The 19,326-nt window shown below is 41.2% G+C and overlaps 1 protein-coding gene across 1 annotated transcript in view; it reads right to left on the bottom strand.

Annotated features, from left to right (window-relative positions):
* Positions 1-19,326, bottom strand: part of LOC147724345 (uncharacterized) — a 2,209,372-nt gene that overhangs the window by 1,731,760 nt on the left and 458,286 nt on the right. Inside the window, exons 6-8 of the mRNA XM_086966996.1 lie at positions 18,616-18,753; positions 4,649-4,807; positions 4,376-4,459 (exon numbers count right to left, since the gene is read on the bottom strand). Coding sequence (XP_086823122.1) covers positions 4,376-4,459; positions 4,649-4,807; positions 18,616-18,753 — 381 coding nt within the window. The remainder of the gene's footprint in view (positions 1-4,375; positions 4,460-4,648; positions 4,808-18,615; positions 18,754-19,326) is intronic.

Raw genomic sequence — 19,326 nt, 5'->3', positions numbered from 1 at the left:
AAAGAACTGCAAATAAGGACAGAAAAAAAAAGCCAAACACAGCAAAGATATAGAAATAAAGAAAAAGGTAGGAAACCAATGCAGAAGAGCAGAAAGAACAGGAACATCAGATGAGAGGGACAGGAGGGCAGTCAAGCTGTAAAACATGACACTCTACCATTGGACCACCAGGGATGAGGCAGAGGCAGAGCCTGGGGGTGGAGGAGGGACTCGAACACCTGACCTCCGTGTCAGAGGAACCAGCAGCAGCAGATGGGGACAGCAGCAGCAACCAGATGGTGCAGGGCTGTGGAAAGAGGAAGTCCACTAAGGGTTCGTCCCCCGTACACCCAAAAGCAAACTAACAGGAGGAAAGGAAAGGCAGCACCACCTGGTTGCCTCTTCCAATCTGACAGTGGTGACCAGATTCCATGTTCCCCAGTTCCCCAGCGAGTAACAGCAGGTGATGTCGGCCAGCCGTAGCGCAGGGATTGCTCAGGGCACAGTGTGCCTCAACCACAGGTGCTAGGCCTGAGCCCGACTCGCCTCGGGCCTACTCTGCTACGCGTCCCAGCTTCTCCTAACCTGGACATTGACACCAGGGATCAGTGCACTCTTTCCAAATCTGTGACTCAGCCATCAGGAGCCTCATCCAGGTGGAATTTCACAATCCTGGGTACAGCAGTCGCCACCCAGTCGACTGGGGAACCTCCCGATGCAGGTGCGGCAACAGGGCCCCCTTAGGCGCAAAGTTGCACCGCTCCCACCACACAAGTTTGGTACAGCTCAGGGGCCTCACCCTCCACAGCGTCCGGCCAGCACAACGTCCTACAGCATGTGAGCCAGAGAGACACGGCACACCATTGATAATCTCCTTCATGCACCTCTTGGTAGTGGTGGATCGTAGTATGCGATGCAGACCTCCCTACGTGCGCAGGAGCACTTCTACCGTTCACAGCTCCAAGGGGAGCAAGGTGGTCATCTCACACAGGTTAGCTGTGTGTCTCCATGCGACATCACCAGGTAAGGGTAATCGTTGTGCCTGAATGGAATGTCTACCACCACAGCCCAGCGACTCCACAGCACCTTCGCATCCCACTCTGGTTCCCAGACGCAGGCCCAGCGAGGTCTCCGGGCCCCGTAGACTGTCCGTGCTTTCAAGGTTTTGTATCCTATGGTGTTGCAAGGAGTGCACAATGAAAAGTTTTGCATCACTGGTTAGGCACAGCGATGCGCCTCTTTTCATAGATGTAGCCCTGACTTTCTGCTTCCAATGGGACTCTGGCTGGTCATCCTGGTTGTTGAGGGGCTTGGAGGGGTGTTGATCTGTGCTGCACTTAGCCATGGCTGCTCCATTCTGCATTCCATTGGTTTAACTTTCTATTTTTCATTGACGGTGGACTTATTGGGGCAGATGTATCATCCGTTTTTTTTGTCGCAAACGCTGCGATTTGGAAAATAGCAGCATTTGCGACAAAAAAAACGGGAAAAACGGGAATTGAAATGTATCATTCAAAAAGCCTCGCAATATTAAGGAATCGCTAATTTAGCGATTCCTTAACATTGCGAGGCTTTTAGGAAATGGCAAATTGCGATTTTATATTTGAAATGTATCAAGCATTTCAGTGTTGCGTTTTTTGACTAAGAATTCGCAAATTACCATCAACTTGTAGTTGGTGGTAACTTGCGAATTCTTTTCAAAAAGCACTTTTTTTAAATTCTAAAGGTGCCATATGACGCTCATACATGCCCTTAGGGCATGTATGTGCGCCATATGCGTACACATATCAAATTCAGGGGTGCAGCAGGGTGTCCTTAAGAGACCCTTGCACCCTTGAAATTATTCTCAATTTGCGATTAGCTAATTGCTAATCGCAAATTGAGTATCATTTTACATTCATTCCTATGGGCCTCCTGGCCCATAGAAATGAATGGGAAATTATTCCTTAATTGCGATTAGCAATTTGCTAATCGCAATTAAGGAATTCTAAGGAATCGCTAATAAATAGCGAAATTCAACATACATACCATTTTGCACTTCTCAAATAGCGATTCCTTAACAATCGCTATTTGAGAAGTGCAAAATGGTATCTTGATACATCTGCCCCATAGTCTGTTTTTGCCTCTAGAGGCAAAAAAAAAGTCAGGTTGGGGTGACTAACGTGTGTTTTTTGCCGCTAATGGGCCTTTTGTCAGTTTTTTGCCGCTAACCTCAGAATTTGTAGCACCTTCACGCTAGCGTTACCAGCAGTTTTCACTACAGCTCCCTGAAACTATCGCCATGTAGCGACGTATTTTAAATACATCGCTACCATGGTGATAGTTTTTGGTGATTGGAGTATTAAGAAAACTGCTGCTAACTAGCGTTAGCGTTAGTTAGCGGCAGTTCTTGTACATATGCCTCTCAGTGTTTTCATTGGCTCCTAAACTTCATGTAAGAATCACTGGATTTTTGGAATACCAGACAAGTTGTGGGACAGTTATTGAATCTTTGAGTTTAATGTGCCAAGAGGCTGAATATCGAAATGAAAATGGTGCTGTTTAACTCTGCTGCTCCATTGGAAAACCAAAACATTATTATCTTTTCACGTCTTGTGTTCCCAAATAATTTGAATGGTTTTAAAGTTAGCATTTTCACTCAATTTTAAATGCTAAAATAATTGCCTCATAGGTCACATAAACACATAGAGGAAAGGATGGGGCATAAAAATAATTTTTCTATTGATAAGGGTTGTTTGCTTTCTTAAGAAGCCTTCCATTTGATTGTTTAAACATGCTACCCATTGATAAAGCGGTCATACTGAAACTTATAACCATGCAAGCATTTTTTATCAAACCAACATCTTTTTTAGTATTTAAAAACTAAAGAAAATGCAATATTTGTTGTTTATGCGTAGACAGCCATATATCGTCAATAGTGTACTGTCAAGTGCAAACCAATAGCACCGCGTAAGATAAATGAAATACAATTTAGAGTACTGCAAAGATCACCTTAACAGGTTCAGGGTACTTCAGAAATAGCAATAATAAGGGTGAGAGTCTGTTATTTCGGCCTACAAAGCTGCTGAAATATTTTTCCGATGCACAGGAGCTGGATTTTATGTTTAAAGTTATGTCTATTTTTTCTGTGATCCATTGTAGAAAAGTAATCTGGTGCATAACTTAAACGCTTTTTTTTTACTAATTCCAGTTATTTAAGAATGAATAAAATTAACTACGAATGTATGTATCGTGTTAGGGTAAATGTACACACCCAAGTTTAATATATTATATTAGTGTGTTATCATTGCCTTTTACTTTCACTAAAAAATATTTTAAGCTACTGCATTTTAATGGAGAGAGACACCAAAGAAAGCTAATAAAAATGAAATATGGGAGAAGCAAAAACAATAAATCAGTAAATAAATAAATAAAATGATCAAATAGCAACTCTTTTGAAATACCAGCAAAACGAAGCAGATGAGAATGTAGATACTAGGGGTAGGTAGCATATTTTTATACCTAATTCTAGCCCTTTAAAATAAATTATTACAAAAATAGCTAATGTTGTGTGCTTTTTTTTATGGCAACCTGGCCCACAACATAGGCGTTCAGCTCTCCAGATACTATTAAAATACCATTGCCCTCAGGTGTGCCTCACCACTGCGATGAATATAGAATGTTAGCCATGTAGCTGTTCATGGAGATTCTGTGGTGGAGTCACAGATTAGCACCAGGGAATCAACCCAGACTGTGGCGGTGGGTGGAAGCACGGTTCACTCAGTATGTCAGAATTCAACCGTTATGCTTCATATATTAAAAAACACACCGTCCAACAACACATCTTATGAATTACACCTCAACATGTAAGGGTCTGATTTACAATACAAATACTATCAGGAGTGGGGGAGTCACTTGCAGGTATTTTATGCAAGGTATTGTAGAAACACTCGCTTCGGGCCCTCGTGCTTTTAAAAACCTCCAGGCTAGAGGCTTCCCCGGAAACCTCTTTTAATAAAAGCTCAAAAAAATATGAGGATCCACTGCCTCTGAGAGAAGATAGGCTTGCATCACGATAATCCCAGATTCCTTACAAAACATGCTTTTAGCGAACATGCCTTTTTTATGATGAATTCAATATTCCAAAACCAGCTCCAATTTAAGAATGTCTGAGTTAAGGTAAAAAAAAAATGGACAGCAATATGCACTGTGAAAACCTGTTCTGACAACACGATGCAGCACTAATGAAACATCAAAACAAAATTTTAAATATGTGGGTTTGATTATAAATTGAATCAGCAGAACTATAGCCATTGTCTATTCAAATCATTATTAATTCCATGCATTTCAAGCATTATCAAGAGGCATGTGTATTTTAAAGACACAAAAACACCATAATTAGCTGTCCAGGCTTTACCTTCTCTTCCGATTCACTCAGTTTCTCCTCCTGGCCAATTTGCTGCATCTTTAGTTTGTGGATTATGTCTTCTTTATAGCAGAGCTGCAAGGTCATAACACATAAGTAAGCATTCTTTCTCCAATCTGCAGACAATTGCTATTGAAATAGTAAATGTTGCTTGCAGCAGCTAGAAACTAAGCTATAGAATTAATTGATATATTAAAATAAGTAACCTTTATTTGAATTAAACACCATTGGCTGTTCAGAATTATGAAGACAACAAATACCTACCTCATTTGAGAGTACATCTTCTTCATTCTTGGCAGTTATCAGATGACTTTCAAATTTCCCTTCTAATCGGCCATTGCTCTCAATTACTCCATCATATAGAAACTGCAGTTGGTTCAACTCCTTCCTGATTTCTATTGTTACCTTTTCAAGCTTGGAAATCTAACCAAGAGAGAAAGAAGGGATTATTAATTGTATTTCTCCTATCTCAAAAGGATGGGATAGGTTAAAGTGAGAGAAAAAATAGAATTTTAACACAAGTCAGACAGGATCAATTAATACACAAACGTGGTCATTCCTCTCGAGTTTACTTTCAATCGTATTTCAGTTTGCCTACTACTAACCCTAAACACAGCCCTAGCATGCCAGTTACACACTTGTACATTGATGTCTCTGTCAGTGTCATTTCTTGATTCAGTTTCCAGACTCATTAATGAGATCACAGAACACTGGCAATTTTGCATGACCAAGATCCCATCCTTTATAGATCATTTGTGCAATCCTCATCAATATAAAGAAATAAACAAGTCCTCGATGATCATCTAATACTCTCACATTTTATGCCTGCTGCAGTTTTTAAAATTTCAGATTGCTTTCAAGTTTGTGTCACTGGCATCTTCTCGTCCAGGTGCCTTGAGATTCCCAAATATAAGTTAGAACTGTGTTTAACATCTCAATCCTTCTCTAACTAGTTTTATCTCCTTCAGCACTATGACAATCAAGGAACCAGTTCATACATGCTCATGAATGCACTCACCAATGAAATCTATTTTTGACTTTAAAAGCCATTCACTGACGTTTCCTGGGTAGATACTGGAAATGTCCATTTCTACTAACAGAGACTACCATGTGTATTACTGTTTCCCTGGTGCCACATTTCCCAGTTCACTTATCAAATAAAGGAAGAGAGGATTGCCGAATGCATATGCACGATCTTAACATGGTCCAAAGGCACCAACTTTAAAGAAACTTAAAAATAAATGCTTCATGATATCACTAAGCATACTGCTTGAGTAATAAAGCCTACCATAATATAGAGACAAATGTTAGGAGTCAGTCAAACTGAAGCAATAAAACATATAAATGCACATAAAACTAACTCACAGCAACTCTACAAAGGTAATGTCAGTTGTTATGGAAGATAACATGGAAACCGCAATTTTCATGGGGAACCTTGATATCCTTATCACAACTATACCTTTAATTTAATTTAATTTAATTGTGGGTTTATATAGCGCTAGAATCGACTCCCGGAGGAGTATCTCTGCGCTTCGACCGCTGGGGAACCCGTCCTGGCTCACCCTGAGAGATGGTCCCTAATGGGTATCTCTAAGGTGCGACCAAGCATCCCCTGCGGTCTGGGGGGGCCGTTGTGAAGATGAGGCAAGCTAATGCCCAGAGTTGCCGAGTGTGGTCCCTGACTGGAGTAGGCACCGAGGCGAGAACTATCGAGCCCGCTGACCCTGGTCCACGACCCTGCCGATTCACTGTCAAAATCCCCTTGGCTCTCCTTAATTTGCAGAAATTGATTATACACATAATGCAGCACTTGGTAAATATCTCCAAGAGACACGCTGGGTAAGGCAAGAAAATAATGTCTATTTCTTGGCGATGAACAGAAGATTCCTCTGATTTAAAGATGGCTATCATTGATGTGACTACTAGATCCCTCCCATCAAACTGTTACAGGGACACTAAGAATATTCAGATCTCATGCACTATTCTCCAGGAGAAATGATGCAACTGAAACAGCCAAATAAGTGCAGGTGGCACGTGGTCAGAAAAATCATTAGACACTATCCAACTCCCCCAGATTAACAGCCCTAAACTTTGAGCAATCCACGATGTTTATGTCTAGTCAGAATCATAAAGACCATGTTATTATCCTCCACAGTCCTAGAAGACAAAGCAGCTCCTCCCTGGACACCCAAAAATATCTATCTACTTCTATCCTCTCCACTAGATCGAATCTTCCTCTCTTGAAAACCAGAGTAGCACCGGACTCTCTTGCCATACCCACCCTTGGTCCAGTAATACTTTTTATTTAATTTTAATGAATCTATAAGTCACACAACAGCAATATTCATCTGTGAGTGCAAAACTGCAAGAAAAGTTCATAAATATAGGCCCAATACTCTTAAAGATTAACTGAGACAATTAGAGTACACCAAAATAATGGATGCCTCAATAAGAAGTAAATCCACTATCAATAACTTTCTACAAAGTTTTCTCAGACTCTCCAAATGAAACAATGCCAGTTTCTCAAGTCAAAACAAGGGAAAAAAGCAAATTGGCCCAGAATTCACAGTAAAAACCAGAAAGTTATCCTGTGATCTACCCAAGACTAAAATCTGAAGGTATCTCAACTTGGATCAGCACCAGTTCCACTGGAAACGTGAATTGCATGACTTTCTTGAACCTCACGAACATTCACAAACAGAGTGAAGCATGATTCTGAATTAACTCAAAAGTAAGCTGCAAAGAACTGCTTGCAATAAGAAATGAGTTACTTTTCAGTTCATGCTGTGAAATCATCAACACACATGGCTCTACTTTAAATGCCCAAGTGTAATGGCAGCATCAGAAACTGGTTTATACTACCATCATTGGGAAGGTTCTTTTGAACCTCTAACCTTGAGGAGAGGGAGCCTTTAGGAACCCATCAGTATACAGGCAGCATATCCAACGGGAAAGAATAGTTTTCAGCCACAGAAGCAGTAATACCAGAGTTTCATGCTGTGTTTGTGTCCTAGTATCTTATCCTCCTTCCTGGTACAACAAAGGATACGGTTTAAGGCTTTCTGAACCATGTAGAACGTATTCTAGAAGAGGGTACAATGCTTCCTCCAAATTATTTTCTCAGTTCCTTCCTATTTTGGAAAGAAACTCAAAACACTTTGAACACATGTGCCATGTCCATATGAGATGGCCCAGAGTAACACACATACAGTCCTTGACCCGGTTTCTGAAATAGACTTGGCACAACATGGAAATCATAGTAAAATCAAAAAAGTCTTGAAGTTCGGCATATTAAAATTAGCCAAATAAACATTTGCAGTGTTACATCAGTTTGGTGAAATAAAAATATGTCAACCTCGGCACTCTAATATATTTATAATATCAATTCATATGGATGTATGTCTAATTCAAAGTACCAGCAAGGCCTTAATTCTGTTCTGGCTTTAACAATTTATTATAAGCATATCACAAGGATTTCATTAATTTCTTTAAAACACAGTAGCAAAATGATTGGGAATTGACAATTCAATGTTACAATTCCTCCTTTTTAAGAGTTGGACCAGCAGCCGACACGTGTTTCGTTTCAGTGAAACTTTTTCAAGGCTGCAAATAATGCCATAAGAGAAAGAACATTTTTCATTGTTCATGTCTATAAACCATCAAAACCTATCAGGAAACAGGAGAGCTACACATTAATCTCATAAAAGAGAAAGAACGGGAAGAGAAAAACTCTAGCATTGAAAAGTTTCTAGACTACACCCTGTGTGTGTCTACTAAGAAAGAGAAAGTAGTGCAGATAGACCACAAGCAACCCATGATAAATTCTGTGCAAAAAAGAAAAACATCCAGTGCTCATGTCCAAAGTGGTGTTAGCCCATCAATTAAAAAGTTATGAAATGAGAAGCGTCCCAAAATGTTGAGAGATCTATTCAGGTAGATACCTTTATCCATAGTGAAAGCACCGTCAAGGTACAAAAAACCCACATCTCAGGTAAATGAGTTGTCTTATTCGTAAAGATTATTTTAATAGGGAGACAAAAAAAGGGACCACAATGAAAAGTCTAAGTAGATCATGACTCGAAAGGTCAGTAGAGACCAAAACCCATAGTTCTTTGATAAGAGAGAAACTTGTGTAAATGGAAGTTTATACCTCTATGGGCAGTATTCTTCTGTAAAGTGGGGAGGCCGCGTCAAGTGTTCTTTAAAAACACTGATTGTTCTGAAAACTAGAGCAGAATCTGAATTAAACTAATATAGAAAAAAGATTCAGTGGCCCTATTTAGGCTTTAGAGCAATAGTAGAATTATCAATAAAGTGATTGCACATGCTGTTTGTTTATAAACAGGCCTTTACAGGCAAACTATTTATCTCAAGGCCAAAACGGTAGAGAAAAAAACCCATGGTTCTTTGATAAGAGAAAAACTGATGTAAATTGAAGTTTGTACCTCTATGTATCATAATCTTCTGTGAAGGCGGGAGGCCGCGTCACGTGTTCTTTTGAAATAACTGATTGTTCTGAAAAATAGGGCACAACCTGAATCAAACTAAGATAGGTAAAAGTTTAGGTAGCCCTATTTAGGCTATTAGGGCGATAAAGAAATTGTCAGTATCGTGAATGCATCCACTGTTCATTGTAAGAGACGGGCCTTTTCAGTCAATCTGTTTACCTCCAGGCCAAATCGATATCGCATAAAGAGGCCATTGAGGAAAACCTCCAGGCCCATATAGATATATTAAGTCAGAAAAAGTTTATCCATACTGTTCTTGAGCATTTACTCAGATCATTTAATGGGCAGGTCTCCATGATGGGCTAGCCGCAAGTTATCCACTTATGTAGTCCTATGCCATATTAAGGACAGACATAGTTCAAGACAAATATAAATTTGATGAAGTTACAATTATCCTCGACGCAAAGAGTCTCGGGCTATGACATGCCCCTAAAAACGAGAGAGAAAAAAGTTTTTTTGTGAAAAATTTGCCAAATAAACATTTGCAGTGTTACATCAGTTTGGTATTGCACCTCTCCCCCTCAATTGCCAGGAGATGGTACCAAAAGCCTAAAAGTCATCAGTCAAGATGAAAGAGTATAGGTGTAATGTTATTCATGTGGCCAACAGTTTTTAACATTCAAGCAAATGCCTTGATTTAACACTGAAACTTTAAGTGTGGTCCTGCATTTTAAACGCATGGATAAAGTTTTTTTTGTTCTTGTATAGCGCACAGCTACCCGCAGTGGGTTTCCCAGCGCTTGTACGAATACCGCAAGGGAACCCTTCCTGGCTTTCCCTGTGAAGTGTCCACTCCTGGGCACCCCCATGGTGCAGACCAGGCATCCCTCGCTTTGTGGGGGCCGTTGTGGAGACTAAGCAAGCTATTGCCCAGAGTTGCAGCGTGGGACCCATGATCAGAATAGGCACTGAGGCGAGAATATCCAGTCAGGGGAATTAATGAGCTCGAGACCCGCCGAGGCGGGAATCGAACCCTGGTCCCTGGCCAGAGCTCTGCATCGAGGTCTGCCTGCTCTAACCATTGAGCCACACTTCTCCACAAAGTGATGTAATGAAATAAATTCCAAAAGATAAAAGTGGTAGTCACAAACCTAATAGCACACCAAAGTAATACACATTGTGGGCTTATTGTCTGCAACATGACCTCCCTAATGCCTGAGGTTCCAATGCATCAGGTTTGGTACCCTTAAGGATATATGCCGGGGTTGTTCCCTTTTGTAAAAAAGGGACACAATATTTAATCAGCTGGAAATTCAGAACATTTGTAAATAGCGCTACCTGAGCTGGCGGAAAAAGGCTGGTGGTAATTAGGTCAGTAGTGGGTCATAAAGAGATCTTGATATCTGCAGAGACTCAACAAGATGTAATCTTCAGTTTAGGGGCAGTTTTATATGCATTTGTATCTGAGAAACCTGTGGTCACCTAAGTATACCACGCCCTTGAATAACATCATCTTAAACATCTAATACTTTTTCAGCAATTGCCTTGCATTGCTTATTTGGCGCTGTCCACATAATAAAAATCAGATGATCGATCCTTAAGGGTGCATCAAGATGGCTTGATATGAGTGGTAGGTTTTTAAAAGGAAATTGGATAGGAATTGACTGGCAATATTATCACACACCATCTAGTAAGGAAGCCAAATGTGTGTGAGTGCAGAAGTGCTGAACAAAAGAAACTGCTAGACAATGGACATAACAGTTTTCTGGAGATATTCTGGTTGGGAAGGAGTTCCTTTCCAGGACAGAAATGTTAAATCCAACTGTTTTTTGGAAGGTAAAAAAGCTCCAAACAAATAACATTTAACTAGAGGAACCCGAAGAAGATCCTAAAGTGACTGAAAAGAGTGGTTGATTTAAATACTAATGTTAAGGGGTGAATGTTATTCTAGGTTGTTTAAGGGAGGACTATTAAAGAAAGCAGGTGAAGCAATAAAACAGAATACTATCCATGACTGGAAACAGGATGGTGGCCTATGGACATACCATTTTCTGGTGAAAGGTCTTCAGGGCTTTTTGTGCCAAATTCCATGGAGTCCGGCAGGACTGAGAGGTTGCGAATGGTTCACAATTTTGCAGGCAAGGCTAACAAATTCAATAATGATGCATTTTCATGTCATGGAAAGCAGAAACTGCGGAGCATCAACTAATTACCAGGTGGCAGGGCTTAGGGACCATGCAGGTAGCAGGCAGTCCTCCTCATATAGGGCTTGATTAGGATGGCGGAGGTACAGAAGACCCACCGCCAAATTAGGATGGCGGTGGGTCTCAAAATCCGTCCGCAGCTTTTCCGCCGCGGTCGCCTTCCGACCGCGGTGGAAAAGCTCTAACACGGCTGGCGGTGTCTGTCAGACACCGCCAGCCATATTAGGATGGCGGAAAGCATATGCATTTCCACGGCGGCTTTTCCGCCGTGGAAAAGCATACGGAGATTGCCTTCGGGGGCCCGTTGCGGGCCCCCTTGGTGACGGGGGGTGGGGGGTGCACATGGGGGGTACCTATGGTACCCCCTTGCATTTGCGTGGACAAAGCGGCAGGCACCGCGTGGTGCCTGCTGCTTTGTGCACGCAAATGCCGTGCATGCATTTTTAACATTGCGGCGGGTGCAGCTTGAAGCTGCACCCGCCGCAATGTTAAAGATTGAGGATGTGACCGCCACCCTGGCGGTCACATCCTAATCTGCACGGAGGGACCTCCGCAGCTACTGCGGACGGTCCCTCCTCCTCTATGGTGGCGGACGGACTCAGGTCCGTCCGCCATCATAATCGGCCCCATAGTCTGCGACATTATAATGTTGCCGGTATATATGAAGGGCTTCACATTGTTCTAAATGTTTGGGCATTTCGGTAACACTATTAGAAAGTGAGATAAATAAATGCACTGGGGTGAAATGGTATAGTTAGGAACGAGTTTCCCATCACCAAGGGGGTACTTCAGGGCTGTGTGCTTGCCCCGACCCTGTTTTCCCATTTTATTAACAGGGTCATTGAATATTATTCACACCACCCAACAGATGCTCCATCTCTAGCTGGCAGAAAATAGCATTGTTAATGTTTGCGGATGATAACTTAATATTATGCAAGACCCAGAGAGGGCTGCAGCTAGCCCTCACCAGGTTTGAGGAGTTTTGCCACGACCATGACCTTGAGGTTAACGTGAGAAGACCAAGTTTATGGTTCTCCATAATCAAAAGGTCATTAAAGGGAGGGTCTTTATGAATAAAGTACAGCTAGAGCAAACTGATGTTTTTACATATTTAGGAGTAACCCTTAAAAGTAAATTAAAATGGAAACCCCAGATCAACAAGTTGGCTCTTAAGATGCGCAATTGGCAGGCGTCCTTGTGAAGGAGCAGAGACTGCCCCACACAAAACCAGTGGCCCCCGTGCTGAAGACATACAATTCTAAAATTAGTTCTTCAGTACTATATGGGGCGGAACTATGGGGTTTTTCAGATTTAACACCTCTGATTATAGCTCAGAACAAATTTGCGAGAACTTTACTTTCACTTTCTCCGTCGACTCCCCTGTTGCCTCTCTACCTTGATTTGGGCGGTAATCAGTTAGAGGATATTGCTCGTTTTAGACCTGTGGCACTATGGGAAAGATTATGGGCTACTCCCGAGCTGTCTCTGTATGCCCAGGCACTGCTCGAACTCAGGCGGGCTGATACCTCCTGTAAAATCCCCTGGTTGGGAAGGATTAAAACCACCCTGAGTGACATGTGGATGAGTGGCATATGGGAAAATCCAGAAGGCAACCCTCTTCCCTCAAAGAAAGAGTTTAAGATAGTCTACTGGAACATGGTTAGGATGAAACGCTTTTCATCCACTATGAGTCCAACCTTGACGAGGGATTTCCTGGAGAGGAAACATGGGTACCATTATGAACCCTACTGAGATTATATCACGTTATCACCCGACAGAAATTGTATCACCAATACAGAGTGGCCTCACTTCCAATTAAGACTTTTACCTGCAAATGGCATCCTTTGAATGCTGATAAATGTAATATATGTCAGTTGCAGAGGGAAACCATAGCACACATATGTTGTTTGCCTTTCCAGCCTATAAAGCCCCTCGCAACAGATGGCTCAAATCAATCTGTCTAAATCTCGGTACCAGGGAGGGCATAGAGGCATTAAGGATTAGAAAGACAGACACAAGTGAGCCTATAGTAATTGCCCTAGTGAAGTTCTTAGGCTGGATGTGGGCAATCATTCTGTGGTAATCCAGTAACAGAAATGTTAGCCTCTGCATGTGAACTTGCGCTATGTAGGAAATTGGGTTGCTGTTTGAATGGGGTGAAACTCTAGTCAAGCATTAACAACAATTCCTGTCAGGGCGAAACACAAGCAAACACCAAATTAACCTGCACTTAACTCTCTGGTGGCTAGGCACAATATAGTCAGGTTTATTCTAGAGTAAATATGTACAGTATTTATGCAGCACTTCGAACAGAAATAAGTTAAAACACAACACAACAAAAATCCCAAACCAATTTAGAAAACAGAGTAAAATTGTATAAATTATTTCACACCAAAATAACAAGAATCAGTAGAATTGGAGATATGCAGTTTTAAAGATTTAGGTGAAAATAGTGCCTAAAAGTAAAGTGCCAATGGTGGTTATTGGTTATTGGGCCGCTGCGGGCTGGATACAGGAACCCTGTTATGCCTGCTGAAAAAAGTATGTTATATACTGGTTATGGATTGTTGCGAGATCCTGCTTTGAGGATGTGTCGTGCACTTGCAGTTGCGATGAGCTGTGAGCAGCGATGCAAGGTCTTGCATCAAGGATGCTTAGTGCAGCAGCAGTTCCAAAAGAACCAATGACCAGGCTTGCGATATGAGATCCTGCGTCATTATCAGGGAGGCTATTAGTGGAGGCCTTCGAGGAAGGTTCCTATGTAAGGGATGCATAGCAAAGTGGCAGTTTCTATGTGCTGTAGGCTACAATACAAGATTCTGTGTTGGGGATGCGTCACGCAGTAGTGGTTCAGATGAGGTGCTGTGAGGAGATGTGTTGTTCTGCATCTGTTCTGCCTAATAGAACCACATCTGGGCTGGCAAAGCACATTCAGGCCCACTTCCAAAGGTCCAGGACTGAAGTGGCACCACTTGGGGGGGCAAGATTCATAGCAGACAGAGTCCAGGTGCAGGGTTCAAGGTGGTTGGAGCTTTTCTGTCTCCGGGGCTCTGATAAGGAAGCCAGCCAGCCAGCCCTTGGAGTCACTCTGGCAGTCCTGCATTCAAGAAGTGGGTTTAATCCTTTTCATTCAGTCAGTAGTGCCGCAGGCAGCAGGGCAGCTGAATAGCAGGACATAAGTATAGCAGTCCTTCTTGCAGTAGAGAAGCACAGCAGTCCTTCTGAGTCTTCTATGGGTCTAGAGATGCACTGATGTGTTGGGTCTCAGAGTCCAATATTTATACCTCGTGCTAGCTTTGAAGTAGGAGATGGTTCTGGAGCTTTCCACCCCCAGAGGTGTTCGTAAATTCCTGCCTCCCTGTCCTAAGCCCAGCTTCTCAGAGGGCACAATAGACTGGTGGGAAACCCTTTGGGATGTGCTGAGGTAGAGCATTTGTGATTTGCAAGTGTGGTAGGTGAAAGCTCCTCCACCTCTTCAAGTCAGAAATGGTCCATCCTGCCAACATCTAGTCTACCTTTTTGCACTGTTTGGAACAATACACAAAGACCAGCTGCCAGTGTCGGAACCGATACCTGAACCAGTGCCTTCACAGGAGCAGAAAAGTTGAAGCAGGCGATATGGTGCTTATTTCCCAGCTCCCCAACTCCACTGCGCACAAGATTAATTATCTGTTCGCAGTGGATAGGGGAAAAGAGGAGTGGGAAGATAGAGAGACGGCCACAGAGGTGCCAAATCCGGAGCTCTTCAATTATGGTCTCCTAACACCTGAAAGTACAAGCATAATTACTCTGTGTACAACATGTGCAACTAATATACACTGTATGCTCTATATCTCTTACACCTTTTTACACTGTGTACTTGCTTCTCTCTTTATATTAGTAAATTTGTCTTTTTAATTTGCTAGAGCTCAGCAAACTCTAAGCCACTAACTGGTTCCTCTTCTTATTCCTTCTCTAGGTGAATCAGCTGGAATACTGCACAAATTAGAGTTGGTAAGTAGATATATATATATATATATATTTGTATTTAATTGAAGTCTTCTGGTGATGCACAGCGCAGTTAGAGTAGCGTGGAAGTAAGCTAAGTAACAACAGTCAGTATGCGCAGGAAGATATCCTATCTGGAAAAAAACTTGAACTGCGCAACAGCTGTAATGGTTGAATATTCTCAGACACTGTAGAAATATTGTCTCTTGTCTAACTTAACCAATTCTGTTTATAGATTTAAAAGTCTTGTATTATTCTCCCATTAAAATAGCGAGATGGAAAACAGGTGCTGATGATAGCTGTACCGTTGTGACGAGACCGGGGCTGATTCTATCCACATGTTTTTTAAATGTAGGAAACTTTCACGATTTATTGCTGATATAGAACTTTTCATTAATAATTGTTTAGAAATTGATGTAAAGCTAACCCCTGAATTAGTAATTTTAGGTATACAAACGGTTCACATCGGTACTAGATCGACAGCCGAAGAAGCTTTTTTGTTTATTTGTATGTCAATTCTTCGTTACTGTATTACTTCTAGGTGGATTGATGTTGAACCTCCAATCTTTCATCATTGGCGTTCCAAACTGCTCTCTATTTATTGCTTAGAAATTGCAATGTATAAACTTAAAGGGATAAAAAGAAGGTCACTGGGCTTAAAAATATGGGAGCCTATAATCAATTGGGTTTAATGTGATTTAAGTACCTTATAATATTTGTTTGCATTTTAGAAGTACCATTTATTATTTGACATTTTTATTCATTTGCTTTGGTTTTGATATTTATTTTTTGCTCATTGTACAGCTGACTGTTGAAATAAATTGCAAAATAAAATTTAAAAAAAATAAACTAAAAGTCTTTTTTCTGAATAAGTAGAGTTCACTCTCTAGACAAAAATGCAGATAGCAGTTTCAACTCCAAACAGTTGTGAGGAGTAAGAAATGGGAAAACTCTCTGGTGGAGAACAGCGGTGAAGGCCTCAGAGCCGTGACTCTCACTCTGTCCAAGAAATACCTGAAAAATCCCTTTACGGCTGTCAATAGAAAAACTGCACCCAGAACCTCTGAAATTCTTTGGATGACAGGGCACATACATTTGCGAGTGAATAATGCCTCGCAAAGATTCCTGACTGAAGAAGAAGCGCTGCTCAGGAAAAAACGCTCCTTCGCTCACGAACGACGGTTGAAGTGCAACTCTCCACAGGTGCGCGAGCACGATAACCGTCAGCCTCAGTAGAATGTGTGGACGCTAGAACATTAACTTGTAGGCAGGGAATCCGCCAACTTGAGGCGAGTCTCACAATGATGCAGCGGAATGGAACTTTCTTGCCACCAACGGACTCCAACTTAAAGGATATCGCCTGCCGCCCAACCCGCACAGAAATCTTTTAATAGGGAAAGAATGCTTTAGTCTACAATTGGGCAACACAGACTTGACAACCAGCTGCACCATGTCATGTGAACCACAATATAGGTTGCAGGCACCAAATGCTTGGCACAAGAAAATGCCAACTTTCTAAAAATTTTCATTGATTAGATGAATGTGAGGTACTGCGCCGTGTAGAAATGAAGATTGGGAGCAGGGAAAATAACATAAAAAGGGCGAGACAGAGGTAATGGGGAAGTTCAGACAGGAAAAAATGCAGAAGGGCAGATGAAGGGAACTTAATAAGACATGTAGTGAAATGCATGGGAGTGTTTAACTAAGACGCTCGTGGCATGAAGTTAGGGTTAAACATAGAACGTGGAATAGCACATATTGTGATAAAAGCACATGAGGGCACGGAGAATGTAGATGAAACACTGATTGTGATTACATGGGGTTTGTCACTTGGGGGTATATGGGGTTTATTGCTTATAATGTTGCGCGATATTGAAGGACTGAGAACTGTATATGTTTGATCCAGGACCAGATAAAATTAATGAATCTTTTTGTGATGATTTAATTGCAGTTTCCCCTGACGAAGGGCTATGAAAAGCCTGAAATGCATTGGGTATTAATAAAGAAATGCTGGCTCGACGAAATCTTGAGTTTTGGTCGTATTCCTGATGAGGCCTGTGGCACGCTGTGAATATATGAAGCATCCAATACGCATGATTAAATATGTCTGTGGAATACATAAGTGAAAAGCACTAAAATTGACGGGATAAAAATGGTCAAAAATGGTTAAAATGGATTAAATCGACTTCGATATATATTTTGGAAATTGGGGTAGGATGTAATATCCTTTTCAGCAGTGCGACTGGGAGTGGAGCATCTTTATACTCCCCACTGTTCATTTTTCAACTTTCTAAAAATGGCATTTTCAGAATTGTGAATTGAAATCTAACTTTACCATTAGAGAGGGTCTTAAATTACAATTCTTTAGACACCAAACTTGATATCCTCACCTGATTCCAACTGAAAGTTATCTCTTATTAAATGCAATAACGTAACCAAATGTTATCCTAAGGGTGAGTTAGGCCTTGCAGTATTTTTTCACTACCAGGACTTGCTAATGTTAAAATTACATGTCCAATGTTTTAACTATACTGCACCCTTGCCTATGCTCTGCTCGGGGCCTACTCTTGGAGTAACTTATATATAGTAAAAAGGAAGGTTTAGGCCTGGAAAAAGGTTTATTTTGCTGTTGAAATGGAAGTCTAAACCGACACACACAGGCTGCAATGGCATACAAGAGACATGTTTGAGAGGCTACTTAAGTGGGTGGCACAAGGAATGCTGCATGCCCACTAGTAGCATTTCATTTATGGCATTTAACTATGCAAATTGGGTATAAGCCAATTTTACCATGCGTAAAGGAGAGAGAATGAGCACTTTGGCAGCGGTTAGCAGTGGTAAAGTGTGCAGAGTGCTATTATGTTCCGCAAATGGTTCCTGTTGACCCATCACACACCCTGAAGCAGCTTGGAGATGTGTTAAATTTGAGACCTGGTACAAAATCTACAAGTACAATGCATCCACCTGAAGCTTGTCCAGTACGCCTCTCAAAGTCCTCTGAAAGGGGGGTAGTCATACAATATCATCGAAACATGTTGCTTTAGTATCACTGAAGCTTTACTGTTGCATGTAAGGAATGGCATTGTTCCCTCAAAATTGTATGAAATGGGGGCATATTATTGTCCCCATCTGCCAGTTCAATTGAACCAGTGTAACTATTGAGAAATAGGTAAGGATATGTTGCTTACATTTTTTGACTGTTATATTACAATATATTACAGTTGTATCACATAGCACCTCTATGGAAGCGTGTTTCCTAACTTCACCCAGGATTTCCAAAATTCGACACAAGCCTCTTAGACACTCGCAGAAATGTGCCTTCTTTTCAGCTAAATATACATATTACTCCAGACTGCAATAAGTATACCATTTTAAAGGAAGGAAGGACTGTAAGTTCTGGTCTATTTCCTATCTAATGCCCACTTCTGCCCGATTAGACTCTGCCACGTTCGGGGCAAGACACTGCTAACTTCTGTTTTTTATCACTTCTTGACAGACTTTTATGGTCCTTAATGATGATCATCAGGAAACATCTTCTGAATTCACACAACATACAGTTTTCTTATTTGCATTTCTTAGGTAAATGGTTTACCTCTTTTTGAGAACTGCCATAATCTTCTTTCGTGCACTGTAATTCATCTTCCAGTATTGCGACCTTAAGCTCGTGCTCTTTGCGTTTCTCTATGTATTCATCGTTTAGTTTCCTGATCAAATCTTCTTTACAATGTACCTGAAAGTACAAAAAACAACACATTATAGGCATGTTGTGTGGGACAGTTACTGGAGTAATGATATGCTAGGGTATCATTGGCCTGATGATTAAATGAACAGTACTATGGAATGCATGTTATTTATAACTACATTAGAAGTATGGCACACCATCTCAAACAAGCAATCCTGTGATTTTGTGTTACATTTTTTTGCAAACATGTGAAACAGGCATTACTACTTTAACTGTAATAAAATATAAAATGAAAAAATGCTCTAAAGTTGTGTGCATAGAATTGCAAAAACATAAAAAATGAACCATCACAAAAATAAAGAATAAAAACATGAAATGGATGCGGAAAAGAAAAACGACTGACACTAAAGTGGATTACTTTTTAGGTGCATGTGCACAAGAAAATGCCAACACATAGAATGAAGACAGCCAATGGCTAAAGCAGGCTCCCCTATTCACCATGCTCTTTGGTGTGCTGAGTGGGAGCAAAATATGAATGACAATTTAACAGACCAGTGGATAAAGAGGGCTGACTTAAAGCCGCGGCATGAATACATGTATGTATTCCTTTTTTTTATGTAT

This window comes from Lissotriton vulgaris, chromosome 4_1, assembly GCF_964263255.1.
Source record: "Lissotriton vulgaris chromosome 4_1, aLisVul1.2, whole genome shotgun sequence".
In the NCBI taxonomy this organism is placed as follows: Eukaryota; Metazoa; Chordata; class Amphibia; order Caudata; family Salamandridae; genus Lissotriton; species Lissotriton vulgaris.
This window is presented reverse-complemented; position numbering and strand designations above follow the sequence as displayed.